The 12,169-nt window shown below is 37.4% G+C and overlaps 1 protein-coding gene across 1 annotated transcript in view; it reads left to right on the plus strand.

Moving 5' to 3' along the window:
- Window positions 1-12,169, plus strand: part of ENPP1 (ectonucleotide pyrophosphatase/phosphodiesterase 1) — a 94,971-nt gene that overhangs the window by 66,245 nt on the left and 16,557 nt on the right. Inside the window, exons 11-17 of the mRNA XM_077143973.1 lie at window positions 53-125; window positions 3,092-3,200; window positions 4,200-4,331; window positions 8,534-8,565; window positions 9,302-9,429; window positions 10,761-10,830; window positions 11,540-11,627. Coding sequence (XP_077000088.1) covers window positions 53-125; window positions 3,092-3,200; window positions 4,200-4,331; window positions 8,534-8,565; window positions 9,302-9,429; window positions 10,761-10,830; window positions 11,540-11,627 — 632 coding nt within the window. The remainder of the gene's footprint in view (window positions 1-52; window positions 126-3,091; window positions 3,201-4,199; window positions 4,332-8,533; window positions 8,566-9,301; window positions 9,430-10,760; window positions 10,831-11,539; window positions 11,628-12,169) is intronic.

A 12,169-nucleotide genomic window follows, 5' to 3' on the forward strand; every position in this document is an offset into this window, starting at 1 on the left:
CTGTTTTTCAATGTGTTCATAAAACATTACATTTTGATACTGTTTGATTTAGACCACACTTTTACACTCTGTATTTAGAAGAACCAGATTCTTCAGGCCATTCATATGGACCAGTCAGCAGTGAAGTAAGTACATTTTTATCTGTGATGACTTTCTTTGAAGCAGGTTTCTAGACCATTCTATAAAATTCCATAATTTCTGCAGAGTGAGTGTTAGGTACAATGTACTAAACTAAATGGAAGGATATTGATTTGTTTATACTCTCCACATTGCTCAATGAATTGGTGATGAATTAAATTCTGTATTTTCCACTTCTAAAGCCTTTGTCTACTCCATCTCTATCTTCCTACTTTGACCTAAAAGTGAAGTATTTTTTTGAGAATTTTGTGAACGAGTAAGAGTCCAAATTTCTATGAAAATCTAAGTTACGGAAGAGGCCTCCTGTGAATTCTGCTCTTTAGGAGGTATGTCTTTGACCATCTGAGACCACACTTACCACACCTCCTGGGCATCTAAGGTTTGGAGATGTTTCCACAAAATACAGAGAGGTTCAAATAACTATTGTTTTATTGAGTGGTTACTTGGAAGCAGGAGATAGAGAAACGGTTTGTGAACTAGCACTCTTAAGGTGGCGTCTGGTCTGACCTGACATTCCCTCCGGAAACTTACCAACTCCCAACTGTGTCTGTAATCTCTATAGCACTTAAAAAAAACAAAAACAAATACTACTCTCAGTTTTTGCGTGGCTGTATTGTTTTTTTATCTTGGGCACAGGAAGTATTAGAATAGAAAATGGTTTGAGCTTCTTTCCTTTTACCTACAAGGTGACTTTCCTTCTGACATAACATTTTACCTGTGACCTAAGATATGAAAAGAAACAGTAAAAATCTGTGAATTTTGATGAATATGAGAAGAGGAAGAAGAAGTATTACCAGGATCCCTAATCCTGGAACCTCTTACCTTATGTGATTCCAAGGGATAAAAGACTAAAACAACAGATGTTTCATTAAGAACTGCAGTTTTGGGTGGGCCACAGTGGCTCAGCAGGCAAGAATGCTTGCCTGCCATGCCAGAGGACCCGGGTTTGGTTCCCGGTGCCTGCCCATGTAAAAATAAATAAATTAGTTAAAGAAAAAAAAAAAAAGAACTGCAGTTTCACCCCCACATTCCTATCAATTCTTCTGCCCTCGTAGCCCATGGGTGGAAAATCTGTGAGCCTCAAGGACCCTTTAATAAAGAGCCCAAGCTAGAGCCTAGCCTGGCATGTCTGCTGCGAGCCCTGACTTATGGATACTTCTTGTTCTAAATTCTTTCAGCAGCTTCAGCAGGAGAAGAGAGAGAGAGAAAAGACATATGGGTTTTTTCTCACTTGAATCTAAAACAGCTGACTAAATTATCATCCCCTGTTTTCCCTTACCCTGGGCTTATCCTCCATTTGTCCCTGTTAGCCTTGGTAACCGCTGGGTGGCTGCAATAAAAGAAAGTAGAGAGTGAGGGAGGTTGACCTCCATCCACGTCTGTTTTTGTTCTCTGTATTCTTACCACCAAAATCTACCTCCAACAATGCCAATGTAGTTGGTAAACCCATTGGGCCCTTGCATTGATTCTGTCCCTCAACTAAGCAGAAATGCTCCTTTGTAGAGGCAGGGTGGGGCAGATGTATGGCCAGCAATGTAGCCGTATCATAATAAGTCCAAGGGAAATGTTTCTCATAGCTGTCTTCTCAGTTTGAACAATTAATTGGCCAGCAGCTAGGGTAATATTTATTCTTTCACTGGAAACACTGACACTCAAGACCCATGTCTAGGCCAGGTTGGCTACAACTAAGTTTAAGAATCATTTGGAGAAGCAGTGGTATGTGCTGAGATGCTAAATAATAGCTCATGGTAAGGATATTTTCCATCTCCCAAGTCTACCTTTTTGATGTGGTTTCTGCGTCTTATTTTCATTTCTAAACCTGTATGTCCTTTGAATTTACCCACAATTTTAATATAAGAATTTAGAAGTTTTCCAGAGTTTACTCAAAATATCTCAGGCATCATTTACAGTTTGGGTCACCCATTTCATGGCCTTTTTTTGTTGTTGTTGCAGTTATTTGCTTATCGTGTCATATATCTTTTAAATTGATGCTGTTTTTTCTAGTTCACTAAAGATTTTCTGACTCATCTTCATTCAAGGTTGAGCCAGTTACTTTTCAAATCATAGTCATTAAGTTGCAAACTCTGTTAAGCTCTAATATTGCTGGCACATCAAACCCCACTTTTTCTTAACTTTTAAGAATTCCAATGCATGTTGCTGGGATATCTTTAGTGAATGAGAGACTATATTGAAAGAAATCATCTCATATTACAGTGCCACACACTGATTATAAAAGACTAGCCTGATTTTAGACATTACAGAAAACCTATACAAAACTGCACATGAATTTTGCTCAGGTGATTTGTTAAGGAGGGAGGAAAGTGCCAGAAAGCAGTTGGCTGAAAATCGTTTGCTATCTTGTTTCCTTGTGATATTCACAAGTAACATGCATCAGTTTGTAAGGAGATGACGGGTTGAATTCTTAGGAATTTTAATTTAAAAATTATAAGCATAGAATTATTGGAAGTATTTCATGAATAATTTTAATATTTTTGAAAATTAGAACATATTTTGTTTACACAGTGAACGTTTGGTAAGATAGAACAAGAAGAAACTGATTACAGAAAATGAAGTTTTAATTAAGGTAGGAATGCATTCATTTCTGCCCAAACAATATGGAATTGAACTAGTGTTATTTCAGCTTAAATCGGGTCTTGGCACAGCAATAACCTCTGAGACTTCAGGAAGGGAGAGCTCATCAGATCAACTCTTCCGAGATTTAAGATTGAGCATGTATGGATTTTTGGCCCTTCCATATTTGTTGGTCAGCAGTTATTTCAAGCCCTTCATGTCTTAACTGTCCTGTCTTAGCCCACTGTGAATGAGTTCATCAGAGTATTTGCACCAACTGACCTTTTATTTTTCATTCCTTTTCTTTTTTAGCAGAGAGAGCTCTATATTGAAATAGCCTATAGTATTGAGTGCATCATCTGAGATTGCTTCCATGTCTTAGGTCATCAGAGCATTGCAGAGGGTTGATGCCATGGTTGGCATGCTGATGGATGGGCTGAAAGAGCTGAACTTGCACAGATGCCTGAACCTCATTCTCATTTCAGATCATGGTAATCTAATTTGCATAATTTACCTCTTAGGTTAGGTGGTGCCAAAAAAGGAAAGTTACTTGATTGATTAATGTTTTGATTTATTATTATTTTGATTTATAATTTTTTGATTAACCAAGCAATTAATTAATTGTTTGCTAATTATTTCATTGTTTCCTCTGAATATTGTTAATCCATTTTTTAAAATGTAGTTTCTTTTGTAATAGAGTTTTGTAGACATCTTTTGGAAAAAAAAGTACATAAAATATAAAAGTACAGGTGAAACAGAATTCTTGGGAACCTGAGAGTCTGTTAGTCCCAATGCAATCATCTTCTGATGTGCGAAACGCCCACCTCTTGGAATTGGGATAGTTAACTTTTTTTTCAATACTAAATTTTGATAAATATAAATATAGATTGAATTTGAACAGATTATTATATTCCTATTCAATTTCTCTTTGCAAATCTTACTTTAAAGGCAGTATATGTTAATTTTGACAATATTTTAATTTCCCTCTTACTGTGATCTTTGTACCACATGTTGTGTACAGATTTAGAACTGTAGAAATTATTATATGCAATTGTTTTTGTTTCTTGTTCTTGTCTGCTTCAGAAATAATTACTGAAAGCCATTTCTAGAAACAGTCCTAAGAAGATATATCCCCAAGAAACCTAGAATGAGATTGACGGTTTTGCACTCCCAGTTGCTGTCCTCTATGATTTGGGGCAAATAACTAGATTTTCGTAGTCAGTTTTAGACTGTGATAAGACATTCCTCCTCACTGACAGAAATACATTATAATGCATAAATAAGAAGAAACATTAAGCTAATTTTGTGATGGGAAGGGAAAAGACTTGGAAAAAGGTAAAGTGAAATTCCAGGTCTATTTGGAGCTCGCCTAACCTGAGCGCTGAACTCACGTTTACCGAATTTAGTTCTGGGAGTGGTTTTGAATGAAATTCCACTACGCATTACATTTTTTATTAAGATTGCAACCTCTTTTGGGATTTTCCCTCTAGGTATGGAACAAGGCAGTTGTAAGAAATATGTGTATCTCAACAAATATTTGGGGGATGTTAAAAATATTAAAGTTGTCTATGGTCCAGCAGCTCGGTTGAGACCTTCTGATGTCCCAGATAGATACTATTCATGTGAGTACATCTTTATGATGACTTTGAGTGTTGTTATAACCAGATTGCACTTCTCTAATTACTGTACTTCTAAGATAAAAGGAATCAAAGTTGATTTCCTTTTCATGATTAAAAGTGCAGTACAGATCTCCTGCACCCAAAGGAATTTTACAGGACTGGATGTGAGCCTGTAAGTCTAGCCATTTGTGGTTATTTATGGGCTTAACATCATATTTGAAGGACTTAGCAAATTCTTACGTTGTAGTGTGTTGTGTTCTCTTTTTTTTCATTTTTAAAGTTCAAGATTACTTATATTTAAAAGATCTACGAGAAAATCAGCCACATTTTATTCATATTTAATTAATTGATGACACATCATTAAAATAACTTACTATCACTTTAGAATAATATTCAGTTGTGGTGGGGTATGCTGGCAGAGACAATTCTATAAGCAATTGATTCCTTACCATTCCAAAAAGCAATTAAAATGTGTCTTATAGGGTGGGCCACGGTGGCTCAGCAGGCAGAGTTCTCACCTGCCATGCCGGAGACCTGGGTTCGATTCCTCGTGCCTGCCCATGCAAAAAAAAAAAAAAAAAAAAGATGTGTCTATAAACAGGAAAGAAGAAAAGTTTCACATTCTCTCTTGACCACATGTGAAATTTAAATTGCCAAGAAATTTTTAGAAATATTCATCCTTACAAGTTAGGCCTATTTCATAACTGTTTATACCTCTGCTACCCTCTTTTTGATCAATATCCTTGATAACTTTCAGATACTTAGGACACATTTTATTTAGCTTTTTGTTGCAATTAACTTTGAAAGGAGAAAGGAGGGAAAAGCTTTTCTCGTCAGTTTTAAGAATTGGATTGGGCACTGCAGGGGTATACATTTCAATAGATGGTGAATATTTATGAAAAGAAAGAGATTTAACTGCAGAAAATATATTAGAATAATGACACAATACACAGGCTCCATATGTACAATGATAAGTTTGAATTAGCATTTTTTGTTTATAAAAGTAGTAGAGACTTGTTATGAAATCTGTTATTAAAACTGTATAGGTAATGACAGTCCCCAGATAAGGGTTGGGTGGGGGTGGCTAAGTTTTATCAAAGTCATTGTTTCCATTAGGCCCCTGAGTTTCCCAAATTAAAGCAAAATACTTTGTCTATGTATATGTATATACACATACATGTATTGATATGCATGTATATATATATATACACACACACACATACACACACATGCACACACAAGATATATTAGTTAGGGTTCTCTAGAGAAACAGAATCAACAGGGAACACTCACAAATATAAAAATTTATAAAAATGTCTCACGTGATGGCAGGAATTCAGAGTCCAAAATCCACAGGGCAGGCTGTGAAGCCGATGACTCCGATGAAGGGTCTGGACGAACTCCACAGGAGAGGTTCACCAGCCAAAACAGGAAAAGTCTGTCTCTTCTGAATCCTCCTTAAAAGGCTTCTAATAATCAGATTAAGCATTACTCATTGCAGAAGACACTCCCCTTTGGCTGATTACAAATGGAATCAGCTGTGGATATAGTTGACATGATCATGATTTAATTCCATGAAATATCCTCATCGCAACAGACAGGCCAGCACTTGCCAAACCAGACAAACAGGTACCACCACTTGGCCAAGTTGACACATGAACCTAACCACGACAATCCACCCCTTGTCAACTTGGCAGCTATATATACCACCTTAAACCATACCTAATTTCTAAATAAAAAACAATAAAACACACATTTTTTCTTTTACCTAACAATACTCAACTGTCCTGCATGTAACTGGAATCACATTAAATCTCTCCAGAATAGGGTGCAAATCCTTGGGTAATATTTATTCTTAAACTTGATATCTTACAACTTAAATAGTATAACATAAAGGAAACAGCATTACAGTCCTCATTTCTGTAACTAATCACATGGTCGAAGTTCATATTTATTACTACCTTCTTCCACTACCCATTCCACGTTCCCCTTACCCTCAGCAAGCGGTTCAGCTGGCCATGGTTCTTTGCCTGGTGGGGTGACCCAAACCTTCATTCCTGAAGTTTCAGAGCCATTGGTAGTCCTGCCTGGATTGGGTTGTTGCAGTTTTCCATTGATTTTAATCACAGGGCATGGTAGTACTAAAAGACGCCCTAGGGGATCTCCTATATTCCAAGAAAACTCTTCTTTACCCCCATTATGTAGTTGCAGTCCTGTTTCCCCCTGATAGTCAGGGTCAGTCAACCCAGACAGCCACCCTTCTTGGCTTGTTGATCCAGTGGCATAAGTAGCCCAAAGTTGCCAGGTGGCAGTCTTAACTTCCAGTTCAATGGAATCATTGTTGTTTCTCCTGGAGGAAGCACTCTCTGTTTTGGAACTAAAACCTGTAGACCAGCAGAGCTCAAGGTCACAGGGACAGGAAGCAAAAATTTTCCTAGTGGATCACTAGGGGTAATAGTGAGTGGTACCACTCCCATTTCCACCCCTTGGTTCCTGGACCCATGGATCCTGGCTATGGGAGAAACAGCACCATACAGCGGACGCTGATTCAAAGCATACACAGCTTCCTGGAGAACATTTCCCCAGCCCTTCAAGGCATTGCCACCTAGTTGGCACTGTAATTGAGTTTTCAAAAGGCCATTCCACCGTTTTATCAATCCAGCTGCTTCTGGATGATGGGGAACATGGTAAGACCAGAGAATTCTGTAATCATGTGCCCATTCCCGCACTTCATTTACTGTGAAGTGTATTCCTTGATCAGAAGCAATGCTATGTGGAATACCATGATGATGGATAAGGCATTCTGTAAGCCCACGGATGGTAGTTTTGGCAGAAGCATTGCGAGCAGGGAAAGCAAACTCATATCCAGAGTATGTGTCTATTCCATTTGGAACAAATTGCTGCCCCTTCCGTGAAGGGAGTGGTCCAATGTAATCAACCTGCCACCATGTAGCTGGCTGGTCACCTCGGGGAATGGTGCCATATTGGGGGCTGAGTGTGAGTCTTTGCTGCTGGCAGACTGGGCACTCAGCAGTGGCTGTAGCCAAGCCAGCCTTAGAGAGTGGAAGTCCATGTTGCTCAGCCCATGCATAACCTCCATCCCTACCACCATGACCACTTTGTTCATGAGCCCATTGGGCAATGACAGGAGTTGCTGGGGAAAGAGGCTGACTGGTGTCCATAGAGCAGGTCATCTTATCCACTTGATTATTAAAACCTTCCTTTGCTGAAGTCACCCTCTGCTGCGCATTCACTTGGGACACAAATATGTTCATGTTTTTAGCCCACTCAGAAAGATCTATCCACACACTTCCCCAGACATCTTTGCCACCAATTTTCCAATTATGGTCTTTCCAAGTCCCTGACCATCCAGCGAAATCATTAGCAACAGCCCATGAGTCAGTATACAAACACACCTCTGGCCAGTTTTCCTTCCAAGCAAAATGAACAACCAGGTACACTACTCTATATTCCTTTATCTGGAAAAATTTTCTCAGACTTATGTAAAGTGTGACATAAATTATCTGTAAACACCAGACAGTTATTGATTTGGACCACAAAAAACTGTGGCCCAAATTCAGTTTCAAAACTAGGCTCCTGGCTCTCTCTTCTAAGTTCCCCAGTACCCTTCTTACTAGGAAATTCTGGAGCTATCATTGAGTATTGAAGTATATAAAGTAAAAAAGTAAAAGTTTTCCATTCTGAGTACTGTAACTTCACTGCTCATCAGTTCCCCTCTGCAGAGACAAACCACTATTAAGTTTGGAATTAGTCTCTCCAGGTATTTCTATGCTTATGTTGAACATATGCGTTACTCAGTGAAATTATCCTATATCTAGATAGATAAATGGGTGAGTAGATGGACAGGTATTTGGATGGATGGATGGGCAAATGGGTATTTTAATGGATGGACATATGGATGGATGGACATATAGATGAACAGGTGGATAGATAGATGGAAATGTGCATGCTCCATAACTTGCATTTTCATTAAAAATATGACACTGTTTATAGGTATAGGGTCGTACTTGAAGACTTGTCTCTTTCTTTTAAGTGGCTAATATATAAGCCTCAGATGAGCTGTTTGAAACCTGCTTTGATGTTTAAATGTAGGATTTCAGTACAATATTATACATTTTTGTATTATTTTATTTCTAATTGTAGTATTCCCTCAACTACTAATTCTTAATTTTGTCCCCCTTCAGTTAATTATGAAAACATTGCCAGAAATCTTTCTGTGAGTATCTTTGCTTTCCCATTATATAATTATTATCAGTTTCATATAATAAATATTTAGAAAAATTCTTAGATGTTTATTCTTGGGATTGTAGAATTAGAATTTTCAGTATCTAGGCTGCATTTAAATGCTTTATGTTTTTAAAGATCTTAAGGACATACCCCACTAATCTAGGTTTAAAAGTTTTTAAGAAATTATTTATCGGTATTATAAATTTTATATGACAATGCAAGAAACAGTTGAAAAAATGAAGGAAAGAAATTTATAGCTGCGGCACCATAAACTTAGCATTTTGATATATTTCCTTCCAGACTTTTTCTATACCTATTTTTTTAAGTTAGTTTTTGTTCTTGTGTTGAGATATCTACATTGCATTTTTACTTAATATAATTTAAGTATTGTAGATAATTCTTACAATTGTAGTTAACAATAGTGTTTGCAGGCAGGATCATCAGTATCCCAGATACAATCTAGTGAAGGAATCCAGGGGTCCCAGGGTTTTGTGCAGTGACAATCATGGTTTCCTATAAAAATTTCAACCAGCTGGGACATTCAACTTGCACACTATTCAAGTAGCAATAATTCTTGGTTATTTTTGCATCTCTGACTTGTTGGGCATGCTTAGTAAATTATTTGTGAGTGAAAATAAGATTCATATGGAGTTGCAATTTCAAGAAAAATTCACACTTTAGAAAATATGGAAATAAAGATTTTTCTTTGGCTTTTACAATTTCAGTGCCGGGAACCAAATCAGCACTTCAAACCTTATCTGAAACATTTTTTACCCAAGCGTTTGCACTTTGCCAGAAGTGACAGGATTGAACCTTTGACGTTCTATTTGGATCCTCAGTGGCAACTTGCATTGTAAGTTCTGACCGTCTCCCGGGTAAACTTAGCCTGAACTATTAGTAATTCAAGGTAACTGTTGGGCCCTGGATTCCCAGCAGTATTATGTGAAATCTGTACAACTAGAATATAATTCTCTTCACTTAGTCTAGGCTTTCTCAGCCTCAGTCTATTGACATTTTGGACCAGATCTTCGTTTTGGGGCCGTTCTATGTGTTGTGAATTGTTTATCAGCATCCTGCATTCTACCCACTAGATGAAAGTAGTACCCCTCCCCTAGCTGAGACAACCCCAAATTTCTCCAGATATTGCAGGTAGTCCTCTGGGGAGGTGAGGATACTCTCGGTCTGAGACCTGTGGCTCTGTCCTTTTACATTCATATTGATTATTTCTTATGTTCTGTAGTTATGTGCAACCACTTGCTGTTGTATCTCTTTTGTACATGACAGTTATATCAAATAATACCTTCAAAATAGCACTTTAGAAGTCTGGCAAATAATTGGTGAAACTACTTCACTTTATAATAATGAGCAATTATCTTCTCTGTTAGACACCGTCATTGTTTTCATTCTCCTTGTACTAATCCATCATTAAACCAGTCTTCTGGTGCATTCAGTAAATTATTGGTTGGCAAATATCTCAAATTTGATCATCAACTTTTTTGATAGTTGTTAAGAAGCCAATGCTGAGAAATACCCCATCGAGCAAAACCTGAACAGTGAACCAGGAGTCAGTCAGCACAATTGCATCCTCTCTACTCTTGTTAGAGAGCTGTGCTTTTAGTGTTAAAAGAACATGAAAGAAGGGACTACACTCTTGGAAGAACTTCCCTCATGGGGAGTTAATATTTAGTGAATAACTACTATATTCCAAGCATTTGAGTGGGCTATGTCTTTGTGTTTTTACAAATAACTCAACATGATGAAATTGAAACCAAGAGAACATAATTAAATTGTCCAAAGTTATAGGTATTACATAGCACAGCCAGGGTTCAGAACTGGTTCTGGGTGGACCACGGTGGCTCAGCAAGCAAGAATGCTTGCCTGCCATGCCAGAGGACCCGGGTTTGATTCCCGGTGCCTGCCCATGTTAAAAAACAAACAAACAAACAAACAAAAAAACCGGTTCTGTCTTGATACTAGCAGTTTGTCTTCTCTGTATCATATTGCTTATAGTTGATTTCTCTAATAAATAAAATATAAAGAGGACCTGTTAATACTTTTCAAAGCCAGGTAGTTTTATATTTACCTTTTTGTCGGTTTGTTTAGCAAAATAGTTGCTTATTTATTGTTATCAATTATGCTTTATGAATGAACTTCATGTCATTAATTGAGATATGTCAAAATTAGGAATCCTTCAGAGAGGAAATCTTGTGGAACTGGATTTCATGGCTCTGATAACATCTATTCAAATATGCAAGTGAGTAAATTCATACTTTTTTCTAAAAAAACAGTATTATTTCTGAGGTAAAACATATAAAAAACTTTAGACTTGAAGACACAGACTGTGATTACGTGCTTTGACTAAGAATTAATCAAGCACATACCTTCATAGAGCTGTTTTTATTTTGACATTAAAATAATAGGATTCTGTTAAAAACTGCATATTTGTTTTTCATGAACATGTGACACACTTGCTACTAAATTTCTAGAAATTATTTTGCATAATTTTTTTGCTCTGTTAAGAACATTGTTTTGCAGTAAATTAAAGCCAGTGATTTAATAAGTAAGAAGATGTTCTAAAAGAAGATAGTACCAAGTATTTAAAATTTTCCAAATGCACTCAAAATAATCATCTCAGTTGACTCCTACAGGACTGTGTGAAGTGGCCAGGGTGAATTTATATCCCATTTCATAGAAGAAAAAAAATGTTTTTATCACCCATTCTGTTGTGAATGTCAAGTCAGAAATTATGATAAACCTAAGAGAAATATCCCTGATTTCCTCAGATTTTATATGCAACAGGGGCAAAAACTATATCCTACAAAGTCCATTGGGCATAGGAGTTTTCCCTTTTTATGTTAATAGAGCCAGTTTATATGTGGGCCATGTGGACATTATAATTTTTGTTTACTATAATTATGAGAATATAATGTGATTTATAAGCTGTTACTTCTGGACTATTCTAGGCCCTCTTTGTTGGCTATGGACCTGGATTCAAGCATGGTGTAGAAGTCGACCCCTTTGAAAATATCGAAATCTATAACTTAATGTGTGGTAAGTATGTACACAGGGTTTTCATCCCTTCTGAAAGCAGAGCTGGAATAGCGTTATTAAAAGTAGGTCCCATGGTGAACTACTTCATGGAGACGGTGATGAGGGAAGACAGCCCCTCACATTCTCACCTTCTTTCTTCCTGAGCCAGTCACTGAAAACATGTGCTGAACATGTCATCTGATTACTTATCTGCTTCTTCCTTTAGGCTGCAAAGTGTCCCAAAGTGCATCATCCCTGGTGAGGTGGCTCCTATATACCCAGTGGTTAGCACTGAGCCAGGCCTTGCGCTTCATTATTAGACTGCTTATGAATTAGGGCCATCATAGAGAAAAGAGTTTGGGGGACAGTGGAAGGCAGACTAAACCGGTCAGACATGATTACCATAGTAGCATGAATAAATGACAGTGCCAAGGTTGTAGGAATGGATCCACTAGGAAAATTCTCAGTTTCTTTGTACCTTCTGAATTAATACTCCTATGGTGAGATACTGAGTTGTAAGTATTGTTTCCCTTTTCTAATAATGGTGCCAGGCATTTGCAAAA

The sequence above is a fragment of the Tamandua tetradactyla genome, chromosome 25 (genome assembly GCF_023851605.1).
Source record: "Tamandua tetradactyla isolate mTamTet1 chromosome 25, mTamTet1.pri, whole genome shotgun sequence".
In the NCBI taxonomy this organism is placed as follows: Eukaryota; Metazoa; Chordata; class Mammalia; order Pilosa; family Myrmecophagidae; genus Tamandua; species Tamandua tetradactyla.